Source organism: Mauremys reevesii, linkage group 6 (genome assembly GCF_016161935.1).
Source record: "Mauremys reevesii isolate NIE-2019 linkage group 6, ASM1616193v1, whole genome shotgun sequence".
Classification (NCBI taxonomy): Eukaryota; Metazoa; Chordata; order Testudines; family Geoemydidae; genus Mauremys; species Mauremys reevesii.
Genome location: NC_052628.1, coordinates 56,790,638 through 56,809,794, shown reverse-complemented (window position 1 = coordinate 56,809,794; position 19,157 = coordinate 56,790,638). Strand labels below are relative to the sequence as shown.

Below are 19,157 nucleotides of genomic sequence, written 5' to 3'. Positions count from 1 at the left end.
ACCGCTTTGAGACTATAGGCAGCTGCCTTAATACATCTTATAGTCAAAACAACTTTTCTGCTAGCTATTACTATACTTCTGTCAGAAGAGCAGTTGAATTAAACTGTCTGGCACAGAGTTACATTTTCTTTCTGGCAAGAATTACATTGCCAGCAGTGGACACTGAGAACTGCTGGCACCAAAGGATTATTGCATTATTAGCAGACACTTCATTCTTTATAGTATTTAAAGAAGATGTTACATTTGGACAATGTGCTTCCCTAAAGCGATCACAGGTTTCCACATCAATTTTGAAATCTGCCTAGAAGTTTGCTCTCCCAAACCTCATAACTCGGAATCCAAAAGTCTGTGCCACCTGCTTGACATTAAGAGAGCTCTGAAGGACTGTATTTAACAAACTGCTGTATTCCAAAAATCTCCCCAACAGCTCATATACTACCAGCAGAGAAAACGTGGCTGCTTATTACTATTCAGACTTTATCAATCATGATTTCCATTAAGGAATCCTGTTTTCATCAAAGTCAATAATTGCTATTTCCTATTACTGCAGATTCTTTAAGAGGTGTAGCATCCTACTTGGTTAAATTGGAAAAAAAAATTATAAACAGCTACAGCAAGTAAGAATTTGTCTTAGACATTGCCAGCATTTTAAAACTTCTACAGTTTCCGTGTGAAAATATTTTTATTTTCCTTTACCTACTTTACAATCTTATCTTATCAGAGCCGTTAGAAGACTTCATGTGTGTTATTGAGGAAGCTTAAATGTAACTGTTGTAATGATCCCTTACCCTTTTGTAGTGTACCCTGCTCTGTATATGCCACCCTTTCCACTCAAAGCTGCTTGATCATGCTCACATTATAGTCAGTGGCAAAACTCCCACTGATTTTTTTTTAATTGCCACTTTTTCCTAAGAAATGCAAGATGAGTGTTATAGTTCATTTTCCTGCTCATGGATGAGAGGATGGAATTTTTTTTTTTGAAAGTGTGTGTGGAGTCACTAAAAACTAGGGAGTGACTTTATCAACAATTTGTCTGTACCTCTAAACTTTACCTAGTGGGACTGGAAAAATAAATTTTAATAGGATAAACTTCAAACAAACAAAAACACCCAAATCTACAAAACATTTGGGTGATGAAGTACCCTAAAGCAGTGGTTCTCAACCAAGGGTACATGTACCCCAAAGAGTATCCAGGGTCTACCAGGGGGTACATCAACTTATCTAGATATTTGCCTAGTTTTACAACAGGCTACATAAAAAAAACACTAGCAAGTCAGTACAAACTAAAATTTCATATAGACAATAACTTGTTTATACTGATCTATATACTATACGCTGAAATGTAAATACAATATTTATATTCCAATTGATTTATAATTATATGGTAAAAATGAGAAAGTAAGCAATTTTTCAGTAATAGTGTGCTGTGACACTTCTGTATTTTTATGTCTGATTTTGTAAATAAGTAGTTTTTAAATGAGGTGAAACTCGGGGGTACACAAGACAAATCAGATTCCTGAAAGGAGTACAGTAGTCTGGAAAGGTTGAGAGCCACTGTCCTAGAGGGAAGGGCTGATCCTTCTTTCTAGATTAGGAGGCTGAGTCTAGATATGTATAATTAAGTAATAGAAGCGGTGGTCCATAACTGGATTTCCTACGCGCTAACGCAATACAAATCCTAAATGTTGCCAATAACAACCAGCACTGTTCAGCTTAGAGAATTACAGAATATTATATTACCCCTGAATTTGGAGCATCCCAGGAGAGCTACTGTTATGGTGTAGAAGAAAATTTCTGAACTAAATGAGACTATTAAATTAGTTATATTGTTTACTCTAGCCATTGCCCCCAATTAAAGCTCAGATTTTTATTCTGAAAGAAACTTGAAAATTTTAAACAGAAACCAAGTGCTGGCTGCCTTGCTCCTTTTCTTTTAATTTCCTAGGCTTTTTAAAAAATACACACACAGTAATGATGTGGCAGTGTTTATAATTTCAGTTATTAATTGTTCAAATCAGAGAGACATTATGGAAATTTTGGTAGAACTTAAACAAAGTAGAAGGAAGAAGGAAACGTGTGTAATTTCTCCTTAGACACATTGGGCCAAATTCGCCCCTGGTGTAACTACATTGAAGTCAGTTCCCAAGATCCTGAACAGCCCTAAGATCACACTTGGCATAGCCGAGGAAAGAGAAATTGCCTTGGTGTAATTTAAAGCAGACTCCAGGCTGTTCTGAGTTATGCCAGCTGTAGCGGTTATATTAGTCTCCCAGGGTTCAGCCCCTCCTGACTGTGGCATGCCCCCTTCTGTCCCATGTGCCAAGTTAGAGGAGCAGGTGGTATAAAGCCAGTTTTATGCCAACCAAAGATGCATCTGTCCCATGAGAATCTTCCCTTATTTGCTGAAGGTGGCTTTAAGGGCCTTTTCACTGTTGGAGCAATGCAAAGGGCACTTAGCAACAAGGATCTGGCTTAATGGTTTTACATCAGAGAGAAAATGAACCTATCATGACTGATTTTGCAAGATAGTACTGGTTATATACAATAGGATTTTCAAAGGCATCTGATGCCATTAAGTCATTTTAGAAAATCCCACCCATTTCTTATAGAACAGGGAAGACCAGAGAGAAACAGTTTAAGATGCACAAGAGTGTCTGTGAAAAAGAAATATTAAAAATTGGAAGTGAAAGTTTTTGAAATGAGAATTCCACTTGAGCAGTGGGATGGAGAGAAGGAACTACATCCTCTCAAGTGTGCTGGAGCTGCTCTGATACACACGAGAGATCAGGAAGGGGAGGCAAAGGGGCATAGTCCCTAGGCATGTGTTAGAGCAGCCAAAGGGCTGCTCTAATATGTGCCAGCACTAGTAGGATCCCCAGTGCAATCTGGCAATACCTTTCTTTCTCTCTAGAATGTTCTCTTATGTTGGGAAGGCCATGAATGGATGATACTGCGCCATCTATGCCAGCTTTACACCAATCAGAGATTCTCCTTGTATTGGGAATCCTAGCTGTTGGTCTAAGCTAGCTTTCCATTTGTTTTGAGCCAGTAAAGCAGGCCAAAGATTCTGACCCCAAATTTGCCTGATTTAATCCAAAGTAGAGATCTCAGTAGCATGTCTAGCAGGAGATATGTCATCACCACCTCAAAAGGTCATGATGCTGCAGAGTGTACTCATAATGTTGACAACATGCCCTACTAATTATCTATAAAGAGAAGGGGAATGGAAACTAATGACAAAAAAGTAACTTAGTTTGGTTACTTAGCCTGCTTTCAGTCCATAATCTTATTTTGTAAAGAGACTATTTAAAAATGATATAATAAAGCCAGTGTGTTTAACTGTCTGTTACAGTGCCAGTTTTGTATAAAACTCAGCTGCAAAAAATTTACTAGTATCTAAGAAATAAAATGATTTTTTTAAAATTTCACATCTGATCAAACGGGAGTAAACAAATAATGTTTATTTATTATAAATAAACTTTTTTAGTTCTCGTGTTTCATATTGGTTCTTAAAGAGATTTTTTTTTGTCTTTTTAACTCAAAACTATTTATTTTTCCAGGACATTTCAGAATGGTTTTGGTGAGCTACTTCCATCAGATTTCTCCAAACCAAATATCAGTCACCCATTACACTGGCTATCTTGCATAACGCCATTTTGTCCTCCCTTACTTATGTGAGTATCTCTAGTTGATATAAATAAGAAAAAAAATCAGATAGTTAATACTAGTTAGATATTGCTGTGATATTGTGCTGATAGTGTTCCTAGATATTTATTGTAGTTAAAATTGAGTTGAAACAATATATAAGCACTTTTCTGAATTTATTACAAGTTTTATCTGATGTAAAGTGTTCTGTTTAAACTTCCATGATCTATAAGAAAGGTCATGAAGAAGGCAGTGCATTATGTAGCTCTTTAGCAGTGTATTTATGTTATGTTTGATATCTGAATTATTTTCAATATTTCATGTTTTGATATTTCATGTTTATGTTTCATGAAAATATAAATATACAATAGTTGACAATCATGTAATTCAGCACAGGTAAAATTTTCATAGCATTTAATTTAGGGGGAAATTAAAAGGGCTAGCTCAAAAAAGTAGGTGTGATATTTAAATAATGAATTGAAAAATATGCCTGTATTTTCCATTGCTTAGTTATATTTGATTTTTTAGGGAACTTGCTACATGTTTAAAAGCAAATGAATAATTTCTCTTTCTGTTTCACTGCATATAATGGCAAGTATCACAAGGCATATGTTACAAGCTGTGCTGTCATTCCCTTTCTAATTTTGGTCCAATGTACTCACAGGCCCATTGTCGATCCTCTCCCAATCCCTTTGCCTCTTCCCCATAACTCCCCAAGTTATTTTTTACTTCATTTTTCATAATTTAGATGTTTGTAAATCTGTATATTTATTCTGAGAACATATATTTTCATATTTAAAAACAATAAAGAAAAGACAAAGGAATCTGGCTCCATTCTTAAAATAACTTATAAAATGGAAGGGACTGCTGTAGTGAAGACCATAGCCAAGATCCTGAGCTTTGAGTCACTTTTGTGATCTCCTGATTCTGGGCCAGTTCCCTCAATGTAACTTATGCCATGGATCACCAGAGTAAAAAGATGCCCTTAAGACACCTTATACCTCTTACAGGGAGAAGGACAGTGTATTGTAGCAGCTATTATTGTTTCTTATTCTACCCAAGGATTCCTCCTATGCAAGGAAGCCACATTTCAGTCAGTAGCAAAACTCCCACTAACTGCAGGATTTCACACATGGTCTTTAGGGCAGCTTTGGACTGAGGAAGTGGCTGAAAGCTGCTCTGACACTACTCAGGACTTATGTATTGCCACTGTGTGGGACAAAAATAATCAGAATACAAATGACGGGTGTCTATGCATCACTCTATACACTGAAGAAGTGAATTCCGAGGTAGGCCGGCACAGGAAAATAGGAGGGCGATAAGAAGAGGGCAAACCCACCACAAGCAACACGGCCAGTGTGTCTACAGAGACACAATCCATATGACCGGACTCTAAAAACACTTAGTACTTGTCTTTGGCAACATTTTCACCTATTCAGAAAATTCAGTGTAATACCCCACATTTTGATGGAAGTACCACCAACTTGTAGAAGGGACAGATTTTGAGAATTATCAATTTTGCTATGAATATTTTGCCTAGTATATTTGTATTATGGAAGTTTTCCTATTTCCAATATCACATATGAAGTGTGAACAATAAAAAGTAAAAAAAAAGAGAAAGTATTCAAGCTACAGGAAACTGTAGTATTAAAGTATCCTAACTATTTATTAATCCTCGTAAGTTTCAGCTTCTAAACAGAGTTGTGTTCAGGTTGATAGCAAAGTTTAAAACAAGTGTGTTTGTTTAGTGCTTCGCACAGTGGGGCCCTGATCCATGACTGGAGTCCCTAGATGCTACCTCAAAACAGATATTAATAATTATTATTATTATTTATTATAATTTTGCCCTGTCTAAGCTGGTGGTGCTTCCATAAAATGCAGAGTCCATACAACTGAAACGTTTGTTAATCTCAGAAGTGATCAGTATAATAGTATGCTATGTTGCTTATGATGGCTCAGATCTATACTGGAGTTAGATATGAAAAAGTGAGAAATTGTGTTAATCTGATCTTAATGTACTCAAACATTTTGTTGTTTTTAGAAGTAACCTAAGGGTGGAGGAAAGCTTGATATTTTAAGAATTCTAAATATGTGTAAACATTGATTTATACAATGTTTCTTTGACTTTTAATTTTTTTCTTTTTCTTTTTTTTAAATATTGTTAACTTTTGTTTGTCTAATAAAAAAGGTTGAATTTTGGGGGAGGAATAGCTCAGTGGTTTGAGCATTGGCCTGCTAAACCCAGGGTTGTGAGTTCAATCCTTGAGGGGGCCGCCTACAGATCGGGGGCAAAAATTGGTCCTGCTAGTGAAGGCAGGGGGCTGGACTCAATGACCATTCAAGGTCCCTTCCAGTTCTAGGAGATTGGTATATCTCCAATTATTATTATTTATTATTTATTTTTCATGTTAAATTCCAACAAAAATAAAACATTTGTTTATCAAACTATTTAGCGACTAGTTTTAATGAATATTTATGTTCTTTTAGTGATTTGGTTTGATGATTCAGAAATTGCTTTTTTATGGACCTCTATGGAACTCTACTATTGGCAATCATCACTCTTCTCTTTTCTTCCATGATTACAAAACTGAAAATTTAAATGTCTGATATTTATATATAGTTTACTTTTTGTCTCTTTTTTTATGAGGCTAGTGTTATGTTCACGGCTACATGAGCTAAGAGGATGAGAGAACATATGCCTCTCCATATGTCCAATACAAAAACTTCTCAATGCATTTATTGGTGTTAGCTCAGTGGCTGTAGGGAATGTCTGCAACATTTTATTTTTCCTCTGAGTGAGTCACACCACTGTACATTTCAATTTGCAAGAGGCTTAAAGAGCCAAGAACTGGTGTATATAATATATTGCAACATGATAACTTCCCATCTGGTCAATGACAGACAAGCTTTATTTCTACCCAGATAGTCTAAAAATGGCTTTTAATTTATTATAAGTAATTTTAAATATTAATATTCATATACCGAACTGACCAAACACCTTACTTGTCTCATATTTGGGGGGCAATGAAGAGCAGTGGTGGAAAGGGTGCTGTACAAATATATGAAAGCCAGCCATAAAAGTAAACACAACTGAGGCTGGCCACTGTAATGTCACTGAATTTGTGAAAATGTAGAGTTTACACATAAGCCAGAATGCTAAATGTCATTAATATTAGTTGTTTTTTTAATGTTTAAATTTCTTGTAACATTATTCCTGCTTTGTTGCTATTATGCATGTGTTAAAGACCTGTTGTGTATATATAATATATAATGTATTTTAAGAATAGTTATTAAAAATGGAAAGGATTAATCCTGAAAAATTATTTTAATAGATGTAAAAAAAATCAAGGTTTTCTGTTTGCTGTAAATTGTATTAAGATTTGAATATGTGTGTACACATATTAGTCATATAAATTACAAATCTATATATCCATATTTATTAATATACAATGAACATAATTGTCAAGCAGTTAGGGTTTCTACACACACAACATACTTGGCACAAACTTACAAAAGCATGAAAATGACAGGGAAGCCATCTAACAATATTTCTCTATCCAGAGCCACATACCGTCCCCACAATTACTATACACCACAGACAGTTCAATCCGTAACATTGTCCACTCACAATACCAAACTACCCACTCACAATACTGTTTTTTGCAGATGTTTTGCATAATGGTGTTTTGGGCTGTGGGAAATTTGGTAAAGGGTGTTATGGGAGGCAGACTTACAGTACATGATTTGAGGCAAATAGGTTTTTGTGGTAATGGTAAGGTGTGTGCTTGTGGGTTAAGAAGTAGAGGGAATGTACTGTTATGTGGCTTAAGATATTACAGGAGGGGTAGGCAATGTATGGCACACGTGCCGAAGGTGGCACACAAGGTGATTTTCAGTGGCACTCACACTGCCCGGGTCCTGGCTACCAGTCCCGGGGGCTCTGTATTTTAATTTAATTTTAAATGAAGCTTCTTAAACATTTTTAAAACCTTATTTACTTTATATACAACAATAGTTTTGTTTATATATTATAGACTTATAGAAAGAGCCCTTCTAAAAACGTTAAAATGTATGACTGGCAGGCAAAACCTTAAATTAGGGTGAATAAATGAAGACTCGGCACACCACTTCTGAAAGGTTGCCAACCCCTGTATTACAGTGATGAGCACTGTAGAATAGAATAGAACTTTTCATCTCCATGCTTTTTTATGGGTTTCTGACTGGTATACTATGTATGTAGTATCCCTGACTGAACAACAGAGGTTTTGGTGCATTCATTTCTAAGGAGTTTTAATACTCAAATGAAGGTGAAGAGTTGAATGATGAGGCAGGCGAATGAGGGATGGCAGTGGCAGACCCATGGAGGTAGAAGTGCAGCAACTGACAAAGATTTTTTTCCATCAGCAAGTCTTCTGGGTTATGTGCCAGCTGCTGCCATAAATGGCACATATTTATGTTTAGCTTCACATAAATCCTTCTCCAGTGCAGGATACAATCTGACAGAAAAGTGTAGTTCCTGGTGAGAAGATTTTATCTAATAGAAAAGGTTTTGTGTGTGCACTAGCACATAAAATTTATGCATGTATAGTTTTTGCACTGGTGCATAAGTACTTAATGCACTGGTGCATGTCACATTTATGTGTATAAAGTTTATATGCATAGTGAATAAACTTTCTCAATCATCAACCAGTGGAGCATATAGGTTCAGCTCAAATGAATAAGTGTAATGGCTAAAAATGATGCAAAATTGGGGGGGTTTTAAAAGCATATTTTACGTATTTTTTTTTTTTAATGTCAGTCAACAATGAAAGGGAATATTGCCAAGGACAAATTTTGTCCAGAACCCAATTTCAAAGACTTCCTTCTAAAAACTTATAATGAGAAATAAAATAAAAGCTAAATAGAAAATTCAAAGGCCATAAAAACTAACACTTTGTGGAATTATTCATCAAGAAGACAATTACTTTAGAGAAAGGCAAGATTATATGCTCATTCTAAGGCCATTTTAGAACTCTACCTTAACTATGGAGTCAATGCTAAGAGCCTCCATAATGTAATAAAATATTAATGGTAGCAGCAGTCAATTACTGAAGAAAGAACATTTGTGATCATTCATTTGTATTCTGAATGGCTTTGTGATTCAGTCATATTTGTGCCTTTTAAAATTGCTATTTGTGAATATTCACATGAACAAGTCCACATTTACAGAAGAACTGGGTTTTCTAAAATGAATTATATCAATGATCCCTGTGTTGATTAAGGGATCATTGTCAAAAGGGCAACATCTCCACCCCGCCTCCTCCAGGGGCTGCAGCGCTTCCTGGAGCGGCACAGGGACAGGGTAGGCAGGCAGGGAGCCTGCCCTGGTCCCATTGCACGCCCCTGCCACCCCAGAGCTTGAACCCCTCCTGCACCCCCCCAGCTCCCTGCCCTAAGCCCCTTGCCTGCACCTTGCACTCCTCCTGCACCCCAACTCCCTGCCCTGAGTCCCCTCATACACCCCGCACCCCTCCTGCACCCCAACTCCCTGCCCTGAGTCCCCTCGTACACCCCGCACCCCTCTTGCACCCCAACCTCCTGCCCTGAGCTGCCTGCTGCACCTCTTCCGCACCCCAACCCCTGCCCTGAGCCCCCTCCTCCAGTCCGCACCCCTGCCCTGAGCCCCCTCCTGCACTCCGCACACTTCCTGCACCCCAACCCCCTTCCCTGAGCCCCCTCATACACTCCCCCTTCTCTGCCCCAATCCCTTGCCCTGAGCCCCTTCCTGCACACCGCACCCCCCCACACACCCCGTACTCCCTCCCACACCCCAACCCCTTGCCCTGGCCCTGCATACAATTTCCCCACACAGATGTGGCCCTCACCCAAAAAGTTTGCCCACCGCAGCTCTATTGATTTAATTATTCTTTCCTTCACAATTTGTTCTAAAGCCTTGCATACCACTGAGGTCAGACTAAGGGTATGTCTACACAGTTTGAACCTGGACTGAAGCCTAACCCCCCTTGCATCCACACACTAATTGTGCTAATCTAGGGTCCCAGGGCCATGCAGGGATTGAAGGTCCAAGCCCTACTGATTTCCTGTGTGTGCATGTGACCACGTGTTTGCACTTGACTCGGGTCCCAGAAGTCCTCCTGATGTATCCCAGAGTTCCTGGCAGCAGAGGACCATCGCTGCAGGCAGCCAGTGCAGTAGCTAGAAGTGCCATTACTGCCTGGCTGAGCAGTCTTGCCATTCCTGCTCCACTCCTCCTTGCTGCTGTGCGGAGCTTGCCTGGACCAGGGAGCAAAGCTGACAGGTCTGAGGCAACTACCAGTCACTCAGATGTTGGGAATACCCCTCCACTGGCTGTGCTGAGCCAAGAGTCTTGCCCCTCCCCGTCCTCTGCTCTCTGGTCTTTGCTCCCAGGCCTCCCCTGCCCTCCCTGGCACTGTGTGTGCAAGGGTGCTTGGGCTGTGTGCACTGTCAGAGCAACAAATGGAAGCCAGCCCCAAAAACTTCCCTGAAGCCTCCTGCGGTGGTGGCTTTGGCTCCTCCTCTCTAGAGGGAAGTTTGGGGGCTGGGTCCCACTCGCCGCGCAGACAGTGCATGCTGCCCGGGTGCACCAGCACACACAGCCCCAGGGAGGGCAGAGGGGACAGAAAGTGACAGGAACCAAGCGGCTGCCCTGTCAGAAAGGGTAGTGGCCAGGGTGTTGAGGGTCATCCCTCGCACAACTCTACTGAGCTAGGAGCTCTGAGTCCACTGTTGGGGTCAGATGGGGCAGGGAGCGTGGGGAAGGTTGCTTGCAGCAGCCAGGTGCATCACATTGTAGAACCAGACTCAAAATCAATTAACTTCTTAATTTTTGCATTTTGAAGCTGGCTCTTGGTGGTGTTCATTAGCTGAGCTCAAGTTAAATCCTGAGATGTAAATTCATTTGGATCCTGACCAATTTTAAAGGATTGTATCTCAGGAAATCTGTGACCAGAATGAACTCAGATTTGAACCACTGTCTCTACCTAGGGCCCTTTGCTGGCATACCAGTTATTAGAGCAATCTCTTTTTGCATATGGATTTTGCAGGACTTGGAAAAATATCCTTTACACTGAAAACACGGCTCCTGTAGCACCCCATTACATACTCCTTTTAGCATTTGCATTGGTTTTGTTATTTATCCACTTCTTATACTTGATTTCAGATATTTTATAGCCTCATGCTAAACAATTAATGTAACACTGTACTAAAATATAATAACCTCAAATTTATTGAAGCACAAGAACATTCATTTTTGCCTCATGGAACAAGAACATATATGGTTCCACGAAAGAGATAAGTGGGGTTACTTTGTATCAGTTATAAATTTGGCAGACTACCAAATGTTAATTTGCTTTTAGCTAGTTGAGATTAAATGTAATTCCTTCCCTGAGCAGCCTTAGAGTAAGCAAGCATGAAAGCATTTTCTGAGTAATCTGGGAGGAATTGACATTTAAAGGAGTTAGCATTACATCTGCACTTTAAGGCTATTAATTTCATAGATAAATTAACTACATTATTCTGTCTTTATCTTACATTTTGAAAGGACTCCATCAACCGGAGAAATGGCAGCCCAGGGTCAACTGAAACTGCTCTTATCCCAACCGTATTGTAATTGGAACTTGCTTTTGGAAACACTGCTACATCAGGATTGTCTCTTAGTGAAAATTTTATTGAAAAGTTCAAGTAAGTATTTGTGCTTTGTTTGTAAGAATGGCAGCAAGAAAACACACACAAATTTTTGAGTTTTGCTGTATTTTTCACTACTTGACTGTTGATGGAAGGATACCAGCCAGTTGTGGGTATCATTAGTTATCCAGTTATCAGTGGGAGAAATATTGAACTGGGGGAGGGGTGGAGGGAGGAAGAATTCTTTTTCACTTTTTACTAAGAGAGTTGCAGTGAATCTAAACATTCATATTTTGAAGGCAGATAGCATTTTGATAAAATAGACCACTGTCACAACTTCAAATCAGTTTGCTTTTAAGAAGAAATGGATGAATTTCAACTTATCAGAGTTTTGATATCAAAACTGCTTTAACTAGCTTTTGCTTGAAAAAAACTAGTCTGAGTTAGGACTCTAAAGGATCACTTGCTTTCAACATTGAAAAGCTTCTAAGTGATTTTGGTTAAGAAATTGTGTGTGTTTGTTACTGTAACTGCAACTGTATTCTTCCTTATATTTTAATAGAGATATGTAAATATGTGAGAAATAGGAAAGCAAGTGGAAGAATGGTTCTACACAGGCTTTCATCTTTTATTGTGCTTTTACTGTGTTTGAAAACAATATACATTATCATCACATCTAACACTTTAGTAGCTTTCAAATAAAGGAATCAAAATGCTGAATAGTTTATGGTGTAGTTACGGATTTGGCATAATGTTTGCCGTAATGTTGAACTATATTCTGTTGTTAAAAATCAGTTTTTATCATTCTTTTGCAAATGAATTTCTCATTACTTATCAAAATAGAAAATATTAGGTCCATATACTATTAAACATGACATAATTTACTTCTGTCATTTTAAAGTGGTCTTACATTTGTCAGAAGCACAACATTGCTTCAACTTCTGTCATGCTTCTTATTGAGTGCTGAACTGCATTCACTTACCTATTCAAATACCTGTCATCTTTTATAAAGACTGACAAATGTTTGATCAGGATAATATTCTTACCGTGGTGTTATCCGCTATTGAAATTTACTAGCTAATTCAATTATCACAAGGATGAAGTGACAGAGTTTATTAATCTATTGACTGACCAGCCCTTTGAGGTTCAGGGGAATATATGCTACTTAAGAGTTAGAAATTATGTTGTTTATATATGCTGTAGAGCTATAGTAACTACAATAACATTGATAAACTGTTGTTTTATATAACACTGAAACCGGTAATAGTCTTTTTCTTCTAGAGTAATTTCTGTTTGATTAAATATGTGCTGGTAAAATTGACCACATTCTTTACATTACAAATTTGATATTTTATAGGAAAGAAACATTAAGTATTATAAAATAGTATACTGTATGGATCAACAAAACACCAATACATTTCAAACAGTGCACTTTTTACACCTAAAGCTCTGGGAAAACTGATACAGTCTTGATAATGTTACATATTTGTAGAAGTGTGACTGATCTAGCTTTCTGTATAAAGTAATCTAAAATTATCAAGAGCTATTTCTTGGTCATAGCAAAGACAATAGATTTTGTTTTTCTTCATGCAGCCCAAAGTCTTACACTAATACATGATTACATATTTCATCAGAAGTAGTAATTATTTATGTCTGAATTCAGAGTGACATGTTTAAGCAGTTAAAAGATAAGCATGTTATAATTTTGGATTTTGGAGTAATTTGCATAACTGACCACAAACTACCTGAAATTTAACTTCACAGCATGAGTCATGCAGAATTTCTAAAGAATTTTTTTTTAAATGTCTCAACTTTTTCCTTCTCTTATGCTCAAAAAGCAAAAATATGTCAGCAAAAATTACATTTAAATAAGTACTTATATGTTTCAGATGTATTTAGTGGGTGGTGATGATTGTATCATCATAGTGCCATTGCATTTATTATGCGAGGCATTACACAAATACATAGGGATAAGTTGTAGTACCCACTCTCCTTATGTGGCTGTGTAGTTTTTCATAGATCCGAAGGCCAGAAGGGACTACTGAGATTATCTAGTCTGACCTGCTGTGTAACACAGGCCATAGAACTTCCCCTAAATAATTTCTAGTTATGAATGGAAGGACTAGGAAGCTTTTCCTGTCCTTGTGTGGACTGTGTAAGAACCATCCAAAATATCAGCAGTGCCCAAGAGCAATTCTCCAAAATGGGAGAAGGGAGGGAGTGGATGGAGCCATGGCCCCCCTGTTGCCAACTCTCATTATTTTATTATGAGTCTCTCTCAATATTTGATGATGGAATCATGTGAATACATAGAAATCTAAGTTTTCATTTTTAAAAGTAAGTTTCTAACTCTTACAGTTGTGGAGAAAAGCTTCAAAATATGAACCCTAAGGATTCAAAACCTAGAAGGCAAATAAACTGATGCCACATTTATTATTTTTTAAATCTTGTGATTTTTTTAGCCACTTCAGGTGACTGAGCAATTAATATTCAAAGAAAAGTAATTGGAGCAAAACGAGAGGGAACTGAATTTCAGAAATGTCTCATATCTCATAGGAGAATTCAGATACTCTACACTGCAACTGGATTGAGGAGTAGGCAGGATTTCCCAACTCCTCCTTTGAGACTTTATCTTCCCTCATTTTGTACAAAAAATAATCCACATTCACTTAAGTGAATCACAGTGATACAGATAAGACGTATATGGAGCTAAACTTGGCAAAATTCCTGCTGGACAATGAATCTGTATGTTCCTTTTAGATCAATTGATAGAGTTGCTACATGAAGACTATAAGGATACTAGTATGAGGCCCAGCTACAGTGCTGTCCTTTTTGCACAGACAGATTAATCTACTGGCCATCCTGGAGAGTGAGGAGACACTACAACATTCACTTGTGTGTGTCTGATCAAAATAATCTCTGAACTCTGAAACCAAGATTTTTACAAGTGGCTAGAGATTGTGGGTGCCCAGCCTGAGTTAATGAAGAAATTCCCAACAGCGCTGAGCACTACGCCTATTAAAAAAAAAAAAAACAAACCCTTTTAAGGTGTCAAAATCACTAGTCACTTTTGAAAATATCAGCCTGGGTGTCTTACCAGGACTGAGATTTTGTTTTAGAGAAATTATTATTTTTCATTATCACAAAAAAATAAAAAACAAAACAAAACTTTAGTGTTTGGGAGAGGTCTACAACTGTCATGTCATTTGATTGCATATTAACCAATTGATTTATATTATTTTATTTTATTAATATAATAATGAAATTACCCAAGTGATGAGTAAAGTTTATTGATGGTAACCCTAACTACACCTCTACCTCGATATAACGCTGTCCTTGGGAGCCAAAAAAATCTTACCGCATTATAGGTGAAACCGTGTTATATTGAATTTGCTTTGATCCACCGGAATGCGCAGCCCCGCCCCACCCAGAGCACCGCTTTACTGCGTTATATCCAAATTCGTATTTTATCGGGTGGCGTTATATCGAGGTAGCAGTGTATTACAGAAATAGCACTGTATTGATCACTGCTGTTTTAGTTTATGTATAGGTGAATAATAAAGTTCTAATTATGTTTTGAATCAAATTTGAATTAAAGTAGGCGTATGCTGTATTTTTTTAAGTACTTCTGCTATTTTTTAATGACTGGATATAACTTAAGCAGATATAATGAATCAAATGTTATTATGTGAATGATTTCAGTGGTATTGTGTTTTGAAATTTAGTTCAAATACAGTTTTCAGTTTGCTTTGACACTTTTTATTTCCATAACTAGAATTAATTGGAAATTCTACTAACCATTATTTTATTCATTTTCAAGAAATTGAAGTATCGAAATGTGATGAACAAAGTTCCTGCATAAAACAGATAAATAACAAAGAGCCTACTTTGACTGAAGCAATCTTTACAGTATTATCCTATTGCACTTTATCACCCAAATCACTTGGTAGAGTTCTTGACAGCTACATGAAAAAAGAGCAACTATGGGATTGCTTATACAATATATCAGGTATGAAAACAATTAGTGATATAAACATTTTAAAGCCAGTGTTTAATCTTGTTCATTTTCAGATATATTAGTTTTTCTTTTAATAAGTTGGCCCAAATTATGGAAGGTTACTTAAAATACTATTAGAATTTTGAAGTGTTTTGAAGAATCATATTATTAACATTTGCAGCCTAATACAATCAAGGGCTTGGAGAAACAGTGGTTACAGTATTTGCGGTCGTAGAAAAATTTGTGGTACAGTGGGAGTCCAATTTTCAAAAGTGTCTGCCTCTGACCTTAGGGGTGAGGGCTATTCCAAATCTCAGAGGGCCCAGGCAGCAAGCAGCAAACACCACCTATAATTGCTGAATGCTTAGTTTCTCTGTTCCTGCCTATCTAACATAGGAGGTGCAGCGTGGATGCTGGTTTGGGATGGATCAGAAGCCCTGCTACTTGGTGATGCAAAGGGAGAAGGGCTCTGAGTTGTGAGTGGACGGGGAGAGATGTCTGGGATACGAGTTGGAGGCCACTGCTGATTTCCAAAGTGTTAGGGTGTAGGACCCAAGGGGAAGAAAGGGATGGGAGTAGATAGCGCTCTGTGCCCAAAAAGAGGAGTGGTGAGGACCTGAGGAAAAGAAAGTTGGGGAGAGGGGGATCTGAGTGAAGGCAAGAGAGAGAATAAAGAGGGTAGTGACCATCAAGGGGGTGGAGATGCTCCCCAGGAGTGAGTGAGCTGCAGAGGAGACCCAGTGGCCTGAGGCACAGAAGGAGGGGAGAAGAAGAAAGGCACAGAGGATGTTGGGTTTCAAAGAGGGATGAGAGGTGGGGATCTATAGAAACTTACAGAAGGGTCCTGGGGTGGGGGATGAGACTGAGAGGGGATGGAAGCAGACATTTGTCCCCCTGGACAGGTGAAAGAAGTTTTGGACAAAGGCCTCTAGCTGACCCCAGAACAGGTGAAGAGAGTTAGGTTGTGTGGAAGCCTCCATTCCTTCAAAAAGAGAGGGAAAGGAAGTAAAACAAAAAAATGAAACAGGAGAGAGGTGATATAGCAAAAAAAGAAAAGAAGAAAAGGCAGGAGGAAAATAAGAGGAGAGGATAGATAACAAAGAGAAGGAAGAACTCTATGATATCAGTAACACCATCCTTTATCAATCAGACAGAATATGCTGCTTTAAGAAGAGCCTATTCAAATTTCCCTGACCTAAGATATGACAAGTAAATGACCAAAGGAACCAATGTTCAGCTTCCATATATTTTAATAGGCAACTCTATAGCTCCTACACTTCATAAAATTACTGCTCCAGCATCCCCACCTTGCATTCCCTCCCACTTGTCTCACCAAGACACCTGCAGCAACTGCTTCCAAGAATGTTGAGCTACATTTTCAATCAAATGGCTCAGTTTTCCTGCTACAGCACCCCCAGACCTCTCCCCAGCCTGAAACTACAATGGCGACATCTTCTCTACTGCTTTCTCTCTCCTTTCTCCATTCAGGTTTAACTGAAAATTCTCAAATTTTCTGAGGGACAATTCTGCTGAATTCCATTTTGGGGTCTACTGTTAGCTGTCCTGCAGCCCAGTTCATTTGTTGATTGACGTGTGGTTCTTCAGTCTACCTCATTCTCACCTTCCTTTTCCTCATTCCACTTTCTTCGTCACCCATCCACAAATCACTTTTCATTTTAGTCCTGCATATTAGTAAAGTAGTGGTGGCCTCTACTTAGTCAAAATTTTGAAGTTTTGTGACAATTTGCTTCCACACATAACCTTCAAAATTGCCACTCCAGCATCTGGTGGAACTTCCAGTAGGAACTACATGTTATGTGACTTGAGGGCTGCAGCGCCCATTTTCTGGAGAGAATGGTAAATTCTCTAAGATATTAAGAATAAGGGAAAGAATGCTCTTATATCATCTTGATACCTGCTAGTCACAATATAAACTGTGTTGTAGATAACTAACTTGAGAAATATTGTCTAGAGTAATATGGCGGCACTCTGTGCTAGATGATAGGTTTGGTTTTTTTTAATTCCATCATTTTGTTATTGGAATGTTCTCTTCTGTTTTCCTTCTGCTTGCTTTCTAATTAAGCAGTACCAAACAGTCTGGTTAACTATCAAATACTATTCTCAGTTCTGTGCTAATGTTATTGATGATCCAGCTAGGGCGGTAAAGAAGTAAACAAAAATGGTCATATCAGCTGGCTCTATTAAAACAAATAAACTAAAAACATATGCAGCACGGAAAGGGACAATATCAGTTGGAAAAGTGTAATTTTTAGCTTCAAATTAAAGGGAAAAAAACAAAAGAAAAAAGAAATTAAACTATAAAATAGATGCTCCTATAATATTAAATCATACAAGCCATATTATTTTAATTTTGTAATATTTCTTTGATTTGTTACAGGACTGTAACTATGAAGTTGTTCTGAATCATAATTTTGTTGCACTTCTTTTCAGAAGGGTTTTATAATACTTCTTTTTGAAATTCTAATAGTAATCAAATGTGCACAAATGACTGCTTGCATATTGAATGTTTAATGTTTTTTTTTGTCTGAAGTTTCTAGTTGTGGTGAATCAGAGCCAGAGGTTATCAGATGTTTGAAGCTGACTTTGATTAATTCAGTCAAGGGTATAGTGAAGCAAATAATTTCTTTGATGCATTCGTGGGAGGCAACAGAGAACTATGGAACCTATCAACATAAGCAAATAGTTCCTGAAAGTTTGCTGAAGACAGTTCCAAAGGAATGGAATTATACTCCTAGAGAAATGAAAAGAAAAGAATCTGGGAAATGTAGGTGACACTTAAATAGTGTTCTTATATAAACCTGTCATAAGAGCGTGTTACCCATTTAATGAGAACATATCAAAATTGAAGAATTAGAATTGATATGTGGTATGATTTGACAACAAATATTATTGTAAATTGCAAGCAAATTTCCTGATTTTTTTCAGAAAAGTATTAGTGAAATTGTTATGTCAGTATGTTTCTTCTTTATTAAGTTAGAACTGCAATAACTTGGGATTTACATCCTTGCATTCATCTGTGGTGTTTTAAAAGTCTACATAGTTATTTTAAGTCTTTTCACATATCTCACAGCACTAGAGAATAGTACAAGAGGCTTCAAGATATCCTAGGATGATCTCTTGGTGGTCAAAACGAGGAAATCATTTTAGTTAATTTTGTTTATCAACCAGTGTATAGTACTGTGAACCTTTTAGATTTTGCTGATTGTAAATATCTCATAGTCATCACAGTTTTAATTAAGATATGTTATTGGGGTTGAAACATTACAACTTCATTTATCACTGCTTTATAACACAGCAATTTATATTTATATAGCATTGAAATTAGCATACAATTTGCAACTGCAGATATTCTTCTCTAAACCATTATTAAAATAGGTAAACTAATATGGTAAACATAGATAATAGAAAACATTTTTAAAATGGATAGGGAGTAAAGATTATTTCAAGTATTTTTTTGACCACCTGTGGCTAAACAACCCTCATTTTAATTTTTGCAAAGATCCAAAAAAAAAAAAAAAAAAGATTGGCACCAAAATCATGACCTGATTCTCAGTTACACTGACATCCCTTCACAATATTCTGGCAATGAAGAGGGGCCATAAAGTGGGAGTAAATTATTTTTAAGTCTACTTTGTAATGCCGCTTTACACTTTCTTGAGCATCTACCGCATTCTTCTTCATATCCTTTTTCCTTCCCACTTTTTATTTCTGTCATGCTATATACTTGGTCTCCTTTCTCTTTTTAATTGTGTCCTTCTCTCCCTTTTTTCAATCTGTGTTTCTTTTGTAGTTACCTTCCAATTTCCAGAACGATTCAATAGTAGGTGCTGTACCAGCATACATCTTGCTT

At 37.5% G+C, this 19,157-nt stretch overlaps 1 protein-coding gene across 15 annotated transcripts in view; it reads left to right on the top strand.

Moving 5' to 3' along the window:
• The window catches only part of KIAA0825 (KIAA0825 ortholog), a 401,465-nt gene that overhangs the window by 173,729 nt on the left and 208,579 nt on the right, over positions 1-19,157 (top strand). For all 15 annotated transcript variants that reach the window (XR_005600685.1, XM_039545356.1, XM_039545366.1 and 12 more), the window contains 4 exons: positions 3,561-3,674; positions 11,207-11,346; positions 15,110-15,298; positions 17,838-18,071. Coding sequence is in view for 14 of the 15 variants with exons in the window: in XM_039545356.1 (XP_039401290.1) it covers positions 3,561-3,674; positions 11,207-11,346; positions 15,110-15,298; positions 17,838-18,071 (677 nt within the window). In the remaining variant the exon portion in view is untranslated. The remainder of the gene's footprint in view (positions 1-3,560; positions 3,675-11,206; positions 11,347-15,109; positions 15,299-17,837; positions 18,072-19,157) is intronic.